The 19,468-nt window shown below is 30.7% G+C and overlaps 1 protein-coding gene and 1 long non-coding RNA gene across 2 annotated transcripts in view; one reads left to right on the forward strand and one right to left on the reverse strand.

Moving 5' to 3' along the window:
- LOC108752590 overlaps positions 1-17,484 on the reverse strand; it is a 19,960-nt gene extending 2,476 nt beyond the window's left edge. Inside the window, exons 1-2 of the long non-coding RNA XR_001939576.1 lie at positions 17,472-17,484; positions 13,653-13,659 (exon numbers count right to left, since the gene is read on the reverse strand). This is a non-coding gene — a long non-coding RNA (uncharacterized LOC108752590). The remainder of the gene's footprint in view (positions 1-13,652; positions 13,660-17,471) is intronic.
- Positions 718-19,468, forward strand: part of LOC108752589 (probable serine/threonine-protein kinase mkcB) — a 75,684-nt gene continuing 56,933 nt past the window's right edge. Inside the window, 2 exon segments of the mRNA XM_018493515.1 lie at positions 718-1,149; positions 12,573-13,052. Of these exon segments, the coding sequence (XP_018349017.1) occupies positions 13,022-13,052 (31 nt within the window). The 5' untranslated portion in view covers positions 718-1,149; positions 12,573-13,021.

Here is a 19,468-nt window from a genome sequence, read left to right on the forward strand (position 1 = left end):
TGTGTGTGTGTGTGTGTGTGTGTGTGTGTGTGTGTGTGTGTGTGTGTGTGTGTGTGTGTGTGTGTGTGTGTGTGTGTGTGTGTGAGGGGTTTTTAAAGTTTAAAACTTTTCACTATACAGACAGTAGTTGAAAGGTGCACCCTCTTTTCTCAGTTGACTTCTAAAGTGACTGTTTTAAAAGAGTTGTAATCATACAAATCAAACATACAAAACTTTTTTGATAATTATTTCATAAAGATAAGAATAATCAAATATAAGTGTGAGTAATTTGATTTTAATCAATCTTATATTATAATTTCAGGGGCATATTATATGACCCTGGAAGTACAACATGATTATGAATTTAAGGCTAAATCATTGCACCGTAAAATAGTTATACTTTAACAAAAAACTCTGTAATTATCCAGGTGACAGGATCGGCTGTCAATAACACGTTAATAACGTCAAGTTAAACATTGCTCTTTTTAGACAATTATTTTTGTCATAAGAAACAGACCTTTAATTGATCTTTGGATGATACGGTCAACTATCAATTACATGGTCAACGACTAGGCTTGCGTTCACCTCAACGTTCACGCACCCCCGAGCACCTACGTCGGATCGTGAGTGGGTGTCATGAGTGGGGGTTTGTCAGTAAGGGGGGCGCCGGCAGATTCTGGTGGGGATGGAATAAAATCTCCGAGTGTACGGGGAGGCAGTCCAGTCAAACTAGTCAGTCGACCGAGCGATGCGGGAAGCGACGGTTGATCGTCGTCGATTTCCATTTCCATCGACTCCGTTCGCAAGCTCGTAGAGAGCACTGCGAAGGTTAACTGAGAGATGCGGAAGGGATTGGTGATCATGCGTACGTAGGGAAGGGTAATCTCGCGTCGGGTACGATGCCGCGAAAATTCTCGCTTCAAACAACCCTACGACGACGACCAACGCGTATCTCGACCGGCTCGCACCCCTATCGACGCGTCGCGCCTTCAATCGTGAGAAAAAAGGGAGAATCTGCCAATCGCGTCGACTATTCTCAACCTATCGGTGCCCTCGGCGAAGGACACTCTTTCTTTGCTGGAAGAGATCTCCCAGCGCGGTTAGATGAGAGAGAAGCGAAAAAAGAGAAAAGTTCCTGTGAGAGATTGCTATCCTCGCCTGACATAGCGAGTAAGTAAGAACATCGCAACCCGAAAAAAAGTTCCCACCCTCGTGTGTTGTTGCGCCACTTTTGATCACGTTCTCACGTGAAGCAGGAAGGGATGGACGTCCACGTGTGTGCATGACGCGTAGATCGTGAATCGCGTTTGTTTACAGATCTGTTGCACCAATAGTACGGTTCTATTCAAGTAACTTTGATTGGCCTATTCCGGCTCTATGCCTATATGACAATCGTAACGATAAAGTTGACTTAAATTACATGAGTATGTTAGTCAACTTTGCTCTAAATAAAAATTGGAAAAATATGAAATTAAAAACTAAAAAAACGTGAATAAGTTTTTAATTATATTTTCATAAATTCTACGTACAGATATCGGAATACCCTATAAACATTCGTTCAATATATTTCCTCTCTTTTTCTTTCGCTGTCAATTATAATCATTTTAATCTTTGTACAGCATCCATATATAAACGCGCATTCCAAATAAAAGCTCTCTCATAATATGCTTGGCATAATGATTTTTCTTTTCAAAATCTAAGATGACATAATGCGCGATTGAGAATGTCTCAGAATCAATATTTACGCAAAGTTTTTTCATTTCCCTTTTCTTCTCGTTTTATTTATTACATGCAACATTAAATTAATATTAAATAATGAGTATTCTGACTATATTAGTTACATCTGATGTAACAGATTAAGCTATAACAGAAATAATGGCTGCGTTTAGCAAAGAAAATTAATCAGTTAGCGCTTAATGATTCTTTAATATAATTGATTCTTGCCTTTAGTTCTTCGTTAAATCTAAGTGTAGAAACCAATTGTATTAAAGAATCACTAAGCGCTAACTGATTAGTTTTCTCTGCTGAACGCAGCCATTAGAAACATTGTTATCGCTAAGTGACGTTGATGTAAGAAATAAATCTATTCTAAACGTAGATCTCGCGTCATCTTCTTGATTATTGCTAACAATTCTTCCTGTACAAATATTTGGCAGTATGCATATTTCGCAATGTGCATGCTATTCTACACTGTTAAATCTAAACAGTAACAAATTTAACTTAATTTAAGCCACTGTTCCTACTTAATATATCGTTATTTTATACTAAAATAATGGATAAATTTGTATAGAGTCAAATTTATTCATTGCTTTAATATAAAATAACGATGGTTTTCATTTAATATAAAATAACAATAGACAAATTTTTGATACTGTGTAATGTCAAATTTAGCTATTGTTTTAGTATAAAATAACGATGTATTGAATAAGAGCAATGCACTGAAAAAGTAATTTTGTTGAAGAGTCTAAAAATTTGGCTAGATACAGATCTAAAAATAATTTTATTGAACCATCAAAATAATTTTGCAGGAATCTTAAACATGATGAACAATGCTGCAAAATGTTTTGATCTAATATAATAATTGTTTTGATGGTCCAACTATTTTGATGGTCCAAATTATTTTTCAGATCTATATCTAGCTAAATTTTTAGATACTTCAGCAAAATTGTTTTCAATGTAACAACTTAAATTTGACACCATATAGATTTAATAGTATCAATTTGACACTATATAATGTCAAGTTCATCCATTATTTTAGTATAAAATAGTATAATTTAGTATAAACGATATATCGAAAAGCAGCAATGGCAACTTAAATTAGATAAAATTTAATACTATAGATTTAACAGTGCAACGCTTTATTTTATTTCTTCAAACAATTCATCATTCTATTACAAACAAAACCGTAATTTATTTAAAACTCCTTGTATGTTTTATATAAATTAAAATATTCAAATTTTTAGAAAGAAAAAGGAAAAAGAAAGAGAACATACTAAATGTATTTATGAACATGAATGAGGACACAAATGTATGAAACGGATTTATTATTCCCTAGAATTATTTTATAAACTACTGTTCTCCATAGAAATTTTTTGCTCTAAATTTTACATTTAGTATCCTGTCATGTTTAATTCCCCTTTTTACATACTTTTTACATAACTAGACATAAAAGTAAAGCTCTAGGGATGAAATAGAAAACTAGATGAAGTGGTTCGTAGAATGAAGCAATGATTCCGCGAAACTTTTTACTCTCAGCTATCGCTGCAAAATATAACGCGGGAAAATATTTTTTTTACAAGAGTTGTTAATATATAAGTGATATACAAATGTATCTAGATACGCGCGTTGTATTATATATGTATAAGTATGTATATAATATATTTATTATTAAATAGACGGAAGAATTGAATAAAATTATTAAAAAATTTAAGCTATAAAATAAAAATACAAAAAATTACGTATATATCTTTTTACGTTATATAATTAATATTAAAAAAATTATTATCTTATTCATTATCTTATTTGTTATTTTATACATTTACCTGTTTATAGTGTATGATAGTCAAAATATGATATAGTTAATTGAAAGCTCATATATAACTTTCATTTAATAACGTTATTAGAAAATATATACATTATTATTCTTTCTCACAGCTTTTCTACTGAAAGAAATTAAATTCCCATTTATAATTGTTAAAATATTAAATTATTATATGTAAATATTGCGTTACTCTTCTAATCATTTTATTAATATTGATCTCTACATTTTATAATACGTAATCATTTATGATTGACCCAAATGACGAGAACTCAAAGATTTACAGTGACATATACATTATTTCTTTTTTACAAATGTCTTTTATCGATACAATCAATGTGCGTAACAATTTTCTAACATCTAATATTTAACAAATTATATCCATTAAAATTCAAGTACAAGATTTCTATCAAAATAAAGTTTAGCTAAAATTAATCAATAAATATCTATACATATTCTCTTAAAATTTGATTCACAAAGATACTTCAACTACTGATAATTTCAGCTTAAACAAATATATAATAATTAAAATATTGAAATAGCTGCTATTTCGTTTAATATAGCTTTAATTATCAGCTTATAAGATTATGCCTCATTCCCATAAATTTGAAATTGAGGTATTGCATTAAAATGCAATTTGTAGTAAATTTAAATAAATTTTTACGCTGATAATCATCTTTATTACATGCAAAAGACTTCAAAATTCAAAGGATAAGCATATGCGACGAGTTAATAAGAGTGAATACCGCTTTATGCAATATTTTGTGAAATTTATATACGCAACAAATTGCTCCTACGTTACAAGAATATATGAAATATGAATTTACCTATGTATTTTTAAAAAGCTGTCATCGATGTAATTAAAATTGAAAATATGCGACAAATATTAAATAATCCCTACTACACACACACACACATATATATATATATATAACTTTATTTTTTATATTATATATACATATATATATATAGTATTAAGAATAATTTTGTAAAAATTCTATGTAATAGTTTGCGAAGACAGTTAATTTTGCGGCCAACTATCATACGCACATTATTTATTGAGATAAAAGAAGTAATTACATTTATGTGAATACGCTAACGACAGTAAGTTTTTTTTAACTAGTTATAGAAGTAGGTGAAACGAGTCCTATCTAGTATCATGTTTTCACTGATTATGTATTAAAATATCCATGTCTCTAGCGGTGTATTTCGTTAGGAAAATTTCTGCAATTCCGCAACGTCTGATTAAGAAGAAGATTCTTGAGAACTTTCAACATCAGAAAAAGTGAGATCAGATTATCGTATATATATTGTGAGTGAAATTCATTTTAACAGACGCAAAATTGTATGCAATATAACATTTCTTATCTTACTGTTTATATGTTTGTAAGCGGAAAATGATAATCGATAATATCATATTCATTTTATAGTTGTTTATATTATTCACTAATTTCGGCGAATTATATTATATTGTACCATCAACTTCTATTTGCAAATTAATTATACTAAAAGTCATTAATACAAATTACAATTTCAATTTCAGTGTACATGTAACAAATATAAACAATGTAAGAAGAAATAACAGAGATAATTTTAAAATAATACCAACCATCTCGAGTTTCTTTTCGTCACATAAGATATAATATTTATAATTGCGAAAATAATATGTATTAAGCTTTTGCATAAAAAAAGGATTCTTTTATCTCGATTGAATAAATTTTATCTCGGACGAAACACTTGACTTCTCATATCCGATTCGCTATTGTCCCTAATCACTCGATCTTATGCAGGACGTATGCACTCTGACCTCGTTAAAACAAAATTAATCTTGAATCGAGATAATTTTGAAGCTTCTTCTAGCTATTTCGTATTTTTTTCTTCGCAAGAAGATATTTTTCATCATCAAATTTTCGAATATTAGTACTTAAAAGTTCAATCATTACTTTTCATCAAATATTCCTTGCTTGAATTCGCCACGGCGATAGGTGACATGACGTAATTCATTGATAATTGATCGTGTGAGACTTTGACGTCAATTTTACTGTTACATTTTAGCGTCACGACGCTTTTACGTCAATAACGCTGTGCTACATCTATTAATAATAGAAAAAAAATGGATCTATTATCACGATACTACGCAGTCAACTTTTTAATGGTTTCTTGAATTTGTGATAAAGGAGCAACAACCTTCCATTCTCAAATTATAAATAAAACATACGTCCTTACTCTCGATATACTTCCAAATTTGTTGACATTATAAAGGGAAAACGGCTCAATGCATTGATCTACGCTTTTTACACATTAATTACAACAGCATTTGCTCTTTGCAATAAATTCATGCTAGATAGCCATTCCGTTGCCATATTTACTTTGCTTAGGCGTAATTATACTCGCGTCACCACTTCGTAGGAATTTCCGTTCTTCCTAGCCGTATACTTGGAGATTCGCTCAGTAAACATTGCAGGCTCGATTACGCAACATTATTATGCGGTGGCGACAAATTGCGAATCAGGATACTGACGTAATCTCGCTCGGTTTTAGATTGCGCGACCTGATTTTCGTCGAAATCTGACATAGGTGCACCCTATTACTTCTGAATCGGTCAATTAGACCTCATTGACTTTGCTAGCACAATATTGTTCGCGTAGGTGTCTCGTCTCTCCACTTCAGCTCTTCGTTATTCCGTTATTATCCAGAGCAAGGAAGATTATATATATTACGAACGCCCGCATAACTCCTTCCCGTTTACGTAGAAAGATCGGACAAGTTCGAGGCTGAGCTTCGCAACACGCAATCAAGATCGAAGATGATTACATACCTCAAGCTTCTTCTCGATAATTTTATCTATTTATAAAATCTGCGTATTCGTTGCTTGGCAAAAGGCAAAAACATGCCATTGAAAAAGAGTATTATAATTTAAGATTAGCAGAAATCTGATTTATACATCTTAGAATCCTTATTTATACATCTTAGAAAATAAACAAGTGATTTTTCATTCACAATTTTTTTATTTTTGTATTAAACACATCTATGGTAATTAAATATTAAATTGTGACGATGATGGTTCATGAAATTTATTTTAAGACTCTTCTGTATCCTTTATACCCATAGCATTATCTTCCATAACATTCTTAAAATTTTATAAAGAGCATTATGTCGCAACACGTTGTTTTCTGGAACATTGTCGATACTTATAATGTTAATAACGCTAGCTGGGCACAATCGAATCACACTCGTTATGTAAAGCAATAAGTTCAACAACCAGCGGCGGCGCTATAAAAAAGTGAATTCCTGTCTGAGAATGTGTTTCTGCTCTTCAACCAAATAAGATGCTCAAGAAAATCGATAGGCGCGTCAAGGACAGTTTCACGTACTTTCGTGCCATCTCTCCTGGCGCGTACTTCATCACGCCATACCGAAGCCGACTTGCTCAGAATTGCACGTGCAACTACGTAATGAGCTGTAATAAGAAGCGGCCATGCACAAAATTACAGTCGATTAATCTCATTACAACTCATTATGGCTTACGAAACGACAATCGGCAATCGTGAGACGCAAAAACGATATGAACAGTTTTAGTGATTATTTGACTATATTTGATTCAAATTTATGTACTATAAAATAGATGCTTTTATTAATAAATTTTTTCGTTAGTATAGTCAATTTGTCAACTGCGTATAAGCTTGATTCGCCAGCAGATGCAAAGTAAAACAAAATGATTGCGTGGTTGAAGTTCGAAAAAAAGTAGGCAAGTTCGAAAATGGTAGGCATTGGCGATTGTATAATTCTTTATGATTGTGTGATAAAAGATATAACACGGAAGAGAGAGACCGTGTATATACAAGCCGACTGGTTGTCGCGGTTACGTAGAATCGTCCTAAATCGATAGAGCGAGAGCACTGCTGGCTGGGACACATGACCGTACGTTGTAAACTTACAATCGAACTACAATGTATACATTTCTCTTCACGTGTCTATATCAGTTTTACACTGCCTACTTTTTCTGTTCACTGCCATTCATCGACGTTTTAAATTCAAATTCATATATCTTTTATTTTACTAGAACAAATTATTGATTCGTTTCCATTGGTAATTATAATTAAAATTTGATATATAAAAGATATGCAATTTTTTAATAAATTATAATAAAATACAATTTCGTAATCAATGATCAATTAATAACGACTGTAGAATTGTCCTCATAAATTGTTATTAATCAATAAATAAATTGAAGCAATATGTTTCAAATTTCATATATTTTACGTAGACTACTTTTCTGAGTCCAAATAACGAATATTACAGTAGCTGACGCATTTGCAGAACCAAAATAAAATACTAAAATAAAATAAATGATCTCTTTGATTAAAAAATATTGAAAGTTACTTTTAAACAATGTCGATATTACGTGATTAAATGTAACGTGCATAACTGCAGCTTCGCTCGAAATTCTGGTTGGTGCAAATTATTCGAGGCTGCAAATGCATATTTACAGAAGCTACGTTTATGTCAAAGCTAGGTACGTAACGACTCTGTGCGAGACAAACGCGGAGCGCACAAGCGAATATACATATATCTTACAACACGGTCGAGAGAACATATCCGTTCTGGAAATGGGCATACGGCTATCTCTTTAAACTCTCTCAGTCTTTTCTCCAATTTAGACACATAATAACGTGGGCGCAATCGAATAATAACGCTGGGTGTCGCCGTGTCGTAAAAGCGCGAGCGAGCTCTTCATTTAAATACATATTACCAACTTCGGTCAACCGTGTGTATATCTATTTCCATCAACAGATATCATTGTTCTGATACATCGCATCGCCGCGATACAATACGGCAACCGTAACAAACCACATGGGTACCTCGTTCTGATATGAAGCATACGACAGTTAATAAAATGTTTGTTTCTCTAGCCTCTATATATTCATCATGTAGTAAAATATCTTCTTTGATAATCGAATATCTTCTCTCCTTAACGCGAAAATTTAAGTTTTTAAATATATGTCATTAAAGTCTTTTACATCTATTATACCTTTTATCGATATTATTATTACCGGTACTTTTTATTCATTATTGCACTTTTCGTTTTACATACATTTTTGTTGGCAATGCGAAATCAGCAATGTCTCCGTGAGATATTCAATTTCATCATAAATAATCGACTATTTAATGATACTCCATTAGTGCATCTACGCGTAGACTGAAATGGCAGGCTGGCTAAATAAATGTTAGCGTTCGCGAAGTAATCATAACGGCGTAATTTGCTAAACATGTGGAAATAGAATGTAATGTGGAAATAGAATGTAATGTGGAAATAGAATTCCAATACGTCACGTTTAAAGATACATCAACTATTTGCGAAGATATATCGTCAGCACATCAAAGAAACGTCAAGAATAAGCGCGTAAATCAGCGACCAAGTTTGGTCTTTTGAATATGATAGCGTCCAAGGAGGTTTATGTAAGCAACGACAAAATTGGGAGTTTATTTGCTCACCATTTTGGCAAAGCAAGTTCTCAATGGCATCTTACGTTCTTGCAGAGTTTAAATTCATTCTGTTTCTTAAAAGCGTATGTTGTGAAAAAGAGAATTCGTTATCTTTTCGCTATGAATTTTATTTGCTTGATATTAATCATTTTTTATAGTAAATCTTTAAATTTATGAAATTTAATAATAGTATGATCAACGTTGCAATCTAAAAAAAATAGCAGAAAGCAATTTTCAGAAAAGAAACATTTCATATGAATTTTAAATCTAAAAACAGCTGTGCTTGTACATAATCATATGATTACAATTGGCATAATGTTTGTGATATCTCATGAACTTTAAGTGTTTTTTTAAATTTGCATATTTACATATTATCTTTATATTTTATATTTTTCGTAACGATAATGGACGGAAGCAGAACGAAAATATGCTCTTCCGTTTCTGCGAATTAGAGCAGCGACCATGTTTCAGTCACGATTCAAGGAGCACTGTTTGTCTGTCCAATATTTTTCAAAGAAAGATAATCCGTTTAATGTCGCCATGGAAAGAAAAGAGTTCTTAAAAAATTCTAAAATAAAAGTCAGATCAACTATATCATTTTTGATAGCTTCATAACAAAGCATGACTATAGCATTGCAAAGAGCTTTTCCGTAATACTGTTCAGATATTATCTTTAAAGACCATTTATGGGACATCTTATTTTACTAATAATAACCTTAAATTAAAGAGTCGTATGTAATATAATAATTTATAAATTGAAAAACAGAAAAATCATTTAATCTTCCAAAATTATTTTCGAAAGTTAAAAGCGGGATCAATATTATCTCCTGCTTAAAAATCTAAGAATAAATATTAAAAAAGGCATTTTAAAATTTAAGACATTCAATGTCGTTTTACGACATGAAAGAATAGCGGTTTTATATACATATGTAGCTCGGGAACCCAATGTAGTTTTATGGCTTAAAGGTAAATGCACGAATTATGTTCATTATGTTCGCCATTACGTTCAGCTATTTCGCTTTACCTCCAAGCCACAGAATGACGTGGGTTGTGGTAGTTCAACGCTTTACCTAACATGTACTCTAATATACTAGGAAAACATATCAAGCACAAAATTAAACGCCCACAAAATTACAGCTATCTCTTAAATGTACCTCTAACCTTCATATAGTTTTTTACTTAGTTTCTTAGCATTCCATATTAGTTTACCCTTGTTATATCTTCTGCAAATAATTATTATGAATTTTATCAACATATATAATTATGATATTCACTGCACCAGGTATTTCAAATATGCTTATTCTATTACAATACATATGCAGTATAAATTAATAAGTGTCAAATATTTTAGGAACGTATTTCCAAATATTACAAAAAGTTTATATAAATATAAATAGCGTTTAATGTTCGACAATATTTAAATGTTTACTAGTTTCAATTGTTTGACATTATTAAACAATATAATTCCTCCTATCCAAAAAACTAAACGTTTCTAGACCCATGTTCTCTTTTTTATTTGGTCGATAGAAATATGTCCCTAGAATATTTAATGATTATTAATTTACATCCTGTATATTGTTGATATTTTCATATAAAAAATGAAATTAATAATTAACGATTAAATATGTATTACGTTAAGATTACGTATGTGATTTGACGCAGGTGAAATGCAATAAACCGCTATATTTTATATATCATATTACGCGTTATATTATCTGTAATATCTCGTAATGTTTCGTTATGTTATTATATTTGATTAACAAGATTCAACAATGCAATTTTTGCATATGTCGACGCTCTAGTAAATATTAATTCCGAAATAATTACATGAGATAGGAGAAACGCAATCTCGCGTTACAAGCATAATACAATATAGGATTGTACCTGATCGGGGCAGGAACATGCTGAAATTGCCGGAATACAATTGCGACGTGTTATGCTTCTGAGTGCATTCGAGAGAGGATCACGTAACACATAGAGATACCAACTCTCAGGTGCACCGACACGTTACGCAATGCACGTAGGTGAAACGACCGATTGAATGTGACAACGCGCGCCATATCGCAGCACGCATTTACAATTTGCTATAAATCCCTTAATTAAATCATCAACGCAATATTTCAGGGTTGGCTAAAAAAAAATTCAGTGGATAAAAAAAAACCTTTCATGGTAAATTCCAGATTTTATCGTCTTGGACTTTACCCAATGAAATAAACTAACAAAAATTATAAAAACGATTAATATGCAATAATACAATGTTTGTGTACTTTATGAAAACGATATTTTTGCTTTAATTAGTAAAGCGTACTAATCACGCGCAATAGTTTAAAGAAAAACGAAACAAACTTATAATAAATATCTTACAATAAAAATATCTTTTAATTCAACTTAATGTATGAAATATATTTTTAAAATAAAAACTTTAAAAATAATATGTATATAATATAAATGTTGTTAAATTTTATATTAATTTTGAATTTCATGAGAAAAGCATAATAACAATAAAATAAAAATTGTTTATTAATGTAAATCTGGTTCGCCATACAACATCTTATGACAAAAAACTAATTTATTTGTTACATCGATTTTTAATCTATTACGGATGTTATTTTGAATAAAATTTAAATTGGAAAATATTTTCTCAATTGACGTTAAACTAGAATAGTGATTAGAATATCGATAACAAAATTTTCTGTTTATTGCTTTTAACAGAAAAAACCAATTTTTGTTTTTTTTTCCAACCGGTTATTTTTCCACCGGCATAGATTTTAAAATGTGAAATGTTGCCCACCATGACATTTCCTAATAAAAATTAGAAAATAAGTCGATCAATTCAAACAGAATAACGAAAGAAAACAGAAATGAGATATTTTTCATACCGCTTAAAAGAAACTGATTGTGAGATATAACTGCGATATTTAATTTCCGTAGAACAAGCGCAACTCGCTTGCCCTTCTCATTAAAATTCACCAAGCTTGCAAAAAGCGGCATCCCTCCGATTGTTACATTATGCAAGAGAAAAAAGTGAGAAAATAGCTGACTTCTCGTATTAAGATAACTTCCATGCCGCCGTGATACATTAAACGCAACAATGTTATCTCGCAGGCGCGTGGACTATTTCCTTCCAAAGCACCTGCGGCGTCGCTTATAATCAACCCTTATCCCTCTCGAAAGGTCAGCAACCACGTATCTCTAACCTTAAACTAAAGGCATCTGACACAGATATGCATATGCGAAAGTCCTGAATATTATCGCGCATTGCGATTGTTACCCTCTTCACATTTAATCCTATCAATTCCCATAGTAGCAGTATAAATTACGCTTTGGAATTAGTATGGAAGCCGTATAGGGTTTACATCACGCATAATACACAATTTCCCATGAATTATATTACGCAAACGTAATCACAGGAAATGTTTAATTAGCATATATTCCATGATCTATTTTATCCAAATCTATTTTATAATCCGGATATATGTCACAGTCGATTTTTCACGTTTCAATTCCCATAATGTTTGATGATCAATACCTATTGAAACTTTAACCAACGTCTACTTTTGTTTTACAGAGACGAACGAAGCATTCCTCTCCAGAGACTATCAGAGATAAATCGTTTCAGGACGTACGTACTCAGCACGAAGAATTTAAAGAGCCAATTTCGTTGAGCAACGACTTGATTGTGCATTGAAAATCGAAAAATCGGTATAGAGGTCCAATCGTTGGAATCCACTTCGCAGTAAATTATTGATTTTACTAAAAAAAAAAAAAAAAGAAACGTTAATTATGATTCATTACGAGATTATTAAGATTATGCGTGAGTGACAAGTGCACGTGATAAATTGACAAATGTCCGCGAATAAACACGGCGAACGAAATAATTAAGTCGTCAAATCAAGATTAATGTAAGTGTAAAGAAGCGAGAAAGAATGAAGCTTAGAAAATCAGTGTCGAACGATCCTGTTAATCGGCGCTTAATGAGTGCCGCGTGAATGTGCGGAAAAGAGGACAACTACCGAGATGAAACTGGGAGATAATATGACTATGGAAGGTGAGTAAATTCTAGCTACAGAGAGAGAATGATTGACGTATTATTCGTTTCAGCATGTCTGATGAAGAGTGATTTGTTAAAATAGTATGCGGTAATTTCTTGATATAATATGATGTTTAATCTAGAGGTGTCTAGACTAATTATATTTCTAACTCAATTATAGTTATTATTTCTAACTACGTATGCATATCAAAGTAATATCGGCTCAAGAATTTTCTGCTTCTCGTAACTTTAGAGAAGATAAACAGAATTTTTTCCATAATTTCCGAATATTATAATTTATTTTTAAAAAATACGAAATTAACTAAACTTTTCATGTAATCTAATATCCTGAATATAAATCTCAAATAACTCGTTGCGTGCTACAAACTGATATTTTAAATCGTTAAAAACGTGGGATTAACCTTGAAAGTTCACGACTAAGAAGTATATCAGTAGAAGTAAAAGTTCAAGTTTATTAATCGTTCAAAACACACACACACACACACACACACACACACACACACACTTCTATTTAACACTATTCACATATTTTTTGCAAAGACGACATATGATATTCGTTGAAAACGTGCCTCAACTCTTTGGCTTCTCTCGCGCAACCTTTGATCTAACTTTGAATCCGGCAAAATCGTGCAACATTTGTCAGACATTAAATGTGCAAACACGACGAGAGCTAGTAAAATATACGACGCTAGGTTTTCAACGACAAGACGAATGATGCGATTAATTTAGTACTTGACAAAACTGAAGAAGTAAACACAAAATTTATAACTCAGATTTATTAGTTTTTATATGGTCACATCTTACTCTATATTCCCAAAACGCCACTATGAAATTTTCTTTGAAGATCGTCAGATAAAATAAACTTGACGTGTTTTAAGATTAGCTTGGGAAAATATAAGGCGATATAAGGCGACATCTTGAAGGACATCTTATATTTGCACTATAAACTTAGTTTATTCTCAAGCTTGTTCTGAATATGCCACAGCATGTGAATCGTGAATATAAATAACAATTTTATATATCCAGAGCATATATAACCCTTATAAGATAATAAATAATTCATTTAAAGAATGAATAACGATGTGTAACTATGTACATTCAAATCAGGTTAGTACGAATGTAGGCGCTTGAACGGGTATTAATCAATACTCTAATTGGAGAGATAATAATTATATTTTATTAATTGTATGTCGAAAATAAAAAGAAATCGTAGCAGACAGAAAATATCTACAAATAAATTTAGATTTTCTGCTCAAATTCTGGAGCATTTTCTAACAAAAACTAAATTAAAAAAATCTTTTTATATGTTGTAGATCTATGTATACTTTATTGAAAAAATAAAATCAAATTATCAATCAATATGCATTCAACGTTAAATAATCTATCTAAATATCCAAAATATTTTAACATATTTTGAATATTTCAATCAATAAAATAATTATTAATATTATTACATATAACATTAACAAAATTCACATTGTGTAAATATTCCGCAATATATAGATATAAATTTACATATAAAATATATAGAATATCATAAAAGTTATTTCTCAAGGCATCTTCTTAACATAACACAATTTTTTAACAAGCAATGCAATCTACATCTCGCGAACTACAATAGATATATGTAAATGAAATTCACAGCCCGTACCTCGAAATAATTAATTTAATTCAACACAGCGAAGAATAGCATTCGATGTAGCACAGCGAAGCAGTTGACGCGCTTGACTTCGCTGAGAAAATATTCACTCGTAGTAAAACGGGTGAAGCATTTAAACAAGACGTAATTTACTGCGACTGTAAAATGGTGGTAAGCTACAAATGTTCGCGGCGCGAAGATCGTTTCACATTTTACAGCCAGTAAGATATAAAAATGAAATACAAATTTTATCATTGTAAAAGCGCGAGTCAATGATTTCTTATTCACGCAGCTTTTAACATATAATCGATATATCTATATTAAAATATAAATATCAAAATGCAAGTAAATTAATTTACTTGAAATTACTTTACTTAACTACTAAGATAAATACGTATATTTATATAAGAAAAAAATGTGCTTATATAATGCAAGATAAACATATAACGCGAAAAAGTTTGGAGGAAAAGCTTTTAAGAGGTTTCTCTGTGTACAGAAAACAAAAATAACATTATTGTTGCGAAGCACTATTACTTTTGCTTCACACTGCTACAATTCTCGCATATATAAAAATAAAGTTTTTTTATTTAATTGCCTTTTTTGTTTCATTTTTTTTTGCTACTATATTGACATTGCGTATGGGATTTCTTTTTTACACAGCGGCTTTTTTTTTGAGAACGTCTTTCACAAATAATCATTTTTTCACTTGTTATCTAAAGTGCAAATTGTTGAAGTACATAATTTTTATAACTCTCAACTAATATTAGTATTAGTATCATAGATATTGCATCGATACTTTCTTGATAATACTGGCATTAATGTTTGCGAACTGCAAAATATCATAACATTTTATTTTAATCTATTATTTTATATATATAGATTAAATGATAAATTATTTTATATCTTACTTCGCAAACATTAAAACTTTCATCAAAATTATTTCGTCAATTATTTTTTTGGAAGAAAAAAGAAAAGTAGACAATATTTTGTACTCGGATTCATTTACTTAAGGTTTTATGTATTCAAATTTACATTAATAACTATGAAATATAATTAGTATAAGAAAGTAAAAAAGTGGAAAAATAGTTGCTGTAAATCTTTGTCATAATTTTTCACTTAGCAATAAATAATATTAACAAATATGAAAGTATCACGAAAATGTAATCTGGAAAATGTAAAAAGATAACTATTATAAATTGTCCTATATATTAGCATACGAATTTGTTGAATTGTGCTCCAAAGATATGTTCTACGATAAGTTTTTTTGTTGAAACCATCAATGATACGACGATTGTCGGAAATGTCTTTGCCGTTAGTAATCTGAATTTTCTCTGCAAAAAAGCTGTAAAAATGCTTTGCGTGACGTTTGAGAATCGTCTTCGACAATTCAAAGAAGATTTCGCGAGTGTTTGTTGAAGGAAAAGAAATTTACGTTTAAAGAACATTTTTATAATTCAATTAATTTTAGGAAACAAGTTTTTTGATTATTTCACGTTGTAACAATTACATCTCGATTGTAATAGTTTTTTCTCGATGTAACAGTTTTTTAATTTTGTTTTTTTCTTTAGAAATTATCCTATATCATTTTACTTTTCGCAAAAATTTAAAGCAATGTATTATTATAATCGTAAATGTGACAATATAATTAGGTTTCGTTTTTTAGAGAATATTTCACTCATTCGAAAGCAATTGTTGATTTATAATTTCGCGTGGCATACGTTAAAATTATCTGAGAATATCCCAAGTAACACATTTCAATTACATAGCTGCGAAGCAGTGTGATGTAATGAAAGTAAATCAGATTAAATTAAATCCCGAAATTCCTCATGAAAGAGAGAGGAGAGAATAGGGTGGAGATCAGCATATCACGACTCTTAATCAAGTTTCCACTGATTAATAGTCTCACTGTCAATTACAAATAAAGCTATATTTCTCTTTTTTCTTTGTTTCTCTCTCTCTCTCTCTCTCTCTGTCTCTCTCTCTCCCCCTTTCTTTCTCTTTTTTCTCTCTCTTTTTAATTTTCCTTTTCTATCATTCTCTGTTTCTCCTATCTCTGATTGATGATTTGACATTGCTATTTTCTCTGTGCTTCGTTCGAATATGCAATTATTGAAATAAACAACCATTCAACGCACTAATTACAGTTGCAAACAAATATTATAAAGCATTATAACAATGCAGCTTATAATTATCTTATTTATAAAATCTGCATTTTCAAATAAGTTAAAGATTAATTCAATTTTTCTATGAACTTTATTCAATTTTTATTGCTATTTAGAAATATTTTTGAAGTACTTAAAAAATGTGACAGAAAATATCAATATAATTTAAAAAAAAATAATTATAAATATAAATGTAATTTTTTGATTAAATAAATTAAAATATTTGTATTACATTTTTTCATCTTTCTTTTGTAAATTAGACATAATTGATTGATTTGACATTTGTGATGTTGTAATGCGATACATGAACAAAAAAAAAGTAAATTTCTTTGCAAATTTCTTTGCATCAAGTAACGCCTTTTTGAAAGTACCTAACTTTCGGAGAGGTAGAGTTCGTAACTCTGTTGTGTTGATAAAACATTCACTATGTAATACTTGCTCTGTCAGTATCTAGAGCGTATTTAATAGTTTTATCTCCGAGTTTAACTTTGAAACTTCGCGGTCCTTATATAGAAATGTTTAATCTTACCGTAAGTATGCGGTAGCTGAGATCGAAGTACAATCTAGTTTACGCTTTTTCCTCCGCATCAACCAGAAGGAATTTCATTAAAAAACTTTCAAAATATCGTCAAAGAGATTTAAATATTATGTAAAAGTATATGATATTTGATATTTGACCATTTTTAAGATTCTCTTTATTTGATAAAAGTACAAGTAAACCTTATTTAGTTTTCTTCTACTTTTCTTACATTTCTAAGACTAATAATTAATAATTCAGTTTGCATGAACTTACAACATTGGACGTTATATGTGCTGTGATAATTAAATTTAATTATTTTGAAAAGGATTACAAATTAATGATGTTATATATAAATTGTGTTTTATATCAATTGTGTTGAAAAGGCTATCAACTTTTTTCAGTTTGCGGACACTGACAGTTTGTATTATGAAACAAATTTTTATAAAACAGACGACTGACTACATATATGTTCTTTCGATATAGCAAGTCAGTGTAATCACAAACGTTAAATAGACCTAATTTTTTGATAAAAATGCATATGTTTCTCAACATGACAAACATTCAAATGCCAAAACGTCATACTCTTTTTTGCTCTTGGAGCTTATAACAACAAAATTCAGATAGTACTTTCATATATAGTTACTTTATTAGAATTTTTAGAGTAAATATTTCTCCAAAGTTCGAAAATTGACGAAAGAACTATCTTGATTTTAAAGTTTATATTGTATGATTTTATATCTTTTAAATTACTATAAAATAACAACAAATCCGAGAGAGAGAGAGTGAGAGAGAGAGAGAGAGAGAGAGAAACATTGTACAAAATTTAACGCTAAGGTAATTTGTAAATTTGTATGATGAAAAGTATTAAGGACAATAAAGTGAAAACTAACAAGATAAATATGTATAATGATTCCTCGAATTTTATATATTATCAGTATACGCACGATCGTCTTTGCAGTTACGTTTCTCGTTAAAAGGCAGTAATTTGTCGTTCGTATTTCGCTCGTACTCTTCCGTTCTTTTTCTCTAATGAAGTTTCAAGGTCTCATTACATTTAAAGGAGATCTTTGAGAGCGATGTAACATCGCACAAAAACGCAATCCAGCAAAACATCTATAATGTAAACAGCAAACACATTCCTGTTTCGTTCAATCTACCTCATTTCCTCCGCTGTAGCGTTATTTCCCGACGATGTCATCCTCTTACAGTTTTTTAAATCTTTCTCTTTCATAAACTGAAAGGTACAGAGATGTGATACGCACGATATCGTCCAGATTAACGATGTTGTATAATAAAAGAACCGTCTTCTCAGATGAGCTTCAGTAATTATTCCAGATAATTATTTCGTAATATACAATAAAAGAGATTTTTTTTACATTAAGAAAAGATAAAACTGTTTTCTACGACAAATGTGGCAGAAAATTATTTTGATGCGTTCAAATATTGTTATTGTACACTATTTTTCGAAATGGCTTTTTATATCCTTTCTTTATATTTCAATTTTCGATAAGAACAAAGTCTCTAAAACTAAGCAGATTGAAATTTTTGCGGTTAATTAACTGTTTCGTGCGATATCGCGAATAGTGGAAATTATTTTCCAGTATAGACTATAAGTAGATGCATAAACATGACGCAAATGGCACGCCAATTTGTCGACCCTTTCGCAGCTTGGCGTTCGCTTTGCCTTTATTTCATCACCGTTCCAATGCGGCATCGCTTGCTGCAACCCCTCGCTTTCATTCGACCAGATTGCTCTTTCTGCTCGACCTTTATCGATCCTCTCACGACTCGACTTCACACCAAACACAGAATAAAAAAATGGATCTAAGTCGATTAACGTCGTCTCGTTCTAAGTATTCATTGCTTCTTTGTTCCTCGTATTTTCGCGAGAAGTCATTTCTCACAATTGCAATCTTAATCTCGCCACGATTCTCGTCCAAATTAAATTTATCTTATTTTGAATGCGTCTACACTTTTTTTGATTTTGCGAATGTTTGATAATTATTTCTATTTAACAATACGCTTGTCTTCCATTACATTTTTGGAGTTTTAATAAACGTTAGTTATTTAGTTACGCAAAAGCAAAAATAAA

The sequence above is a fragment of the Trachymyrmex septentrionalis genome, unplaced genomic scaffold, assembly GCF_001594115.1.
Source record: "Trachymyrmex septentrionalis isolate Tsep2-gDNA-1 unplaced genomic scaffold, Tsep1.0 scaffold60, whole genome shotgun sequence".
Classification (NCBI taxonomy): domain Eukaryota; kingdom Metazoa; phylum Arthropoda; class Insecta; order Hymenoptera; family Formicidae; genus Trachymyrmex; species Trachymyrmex septentrionalis.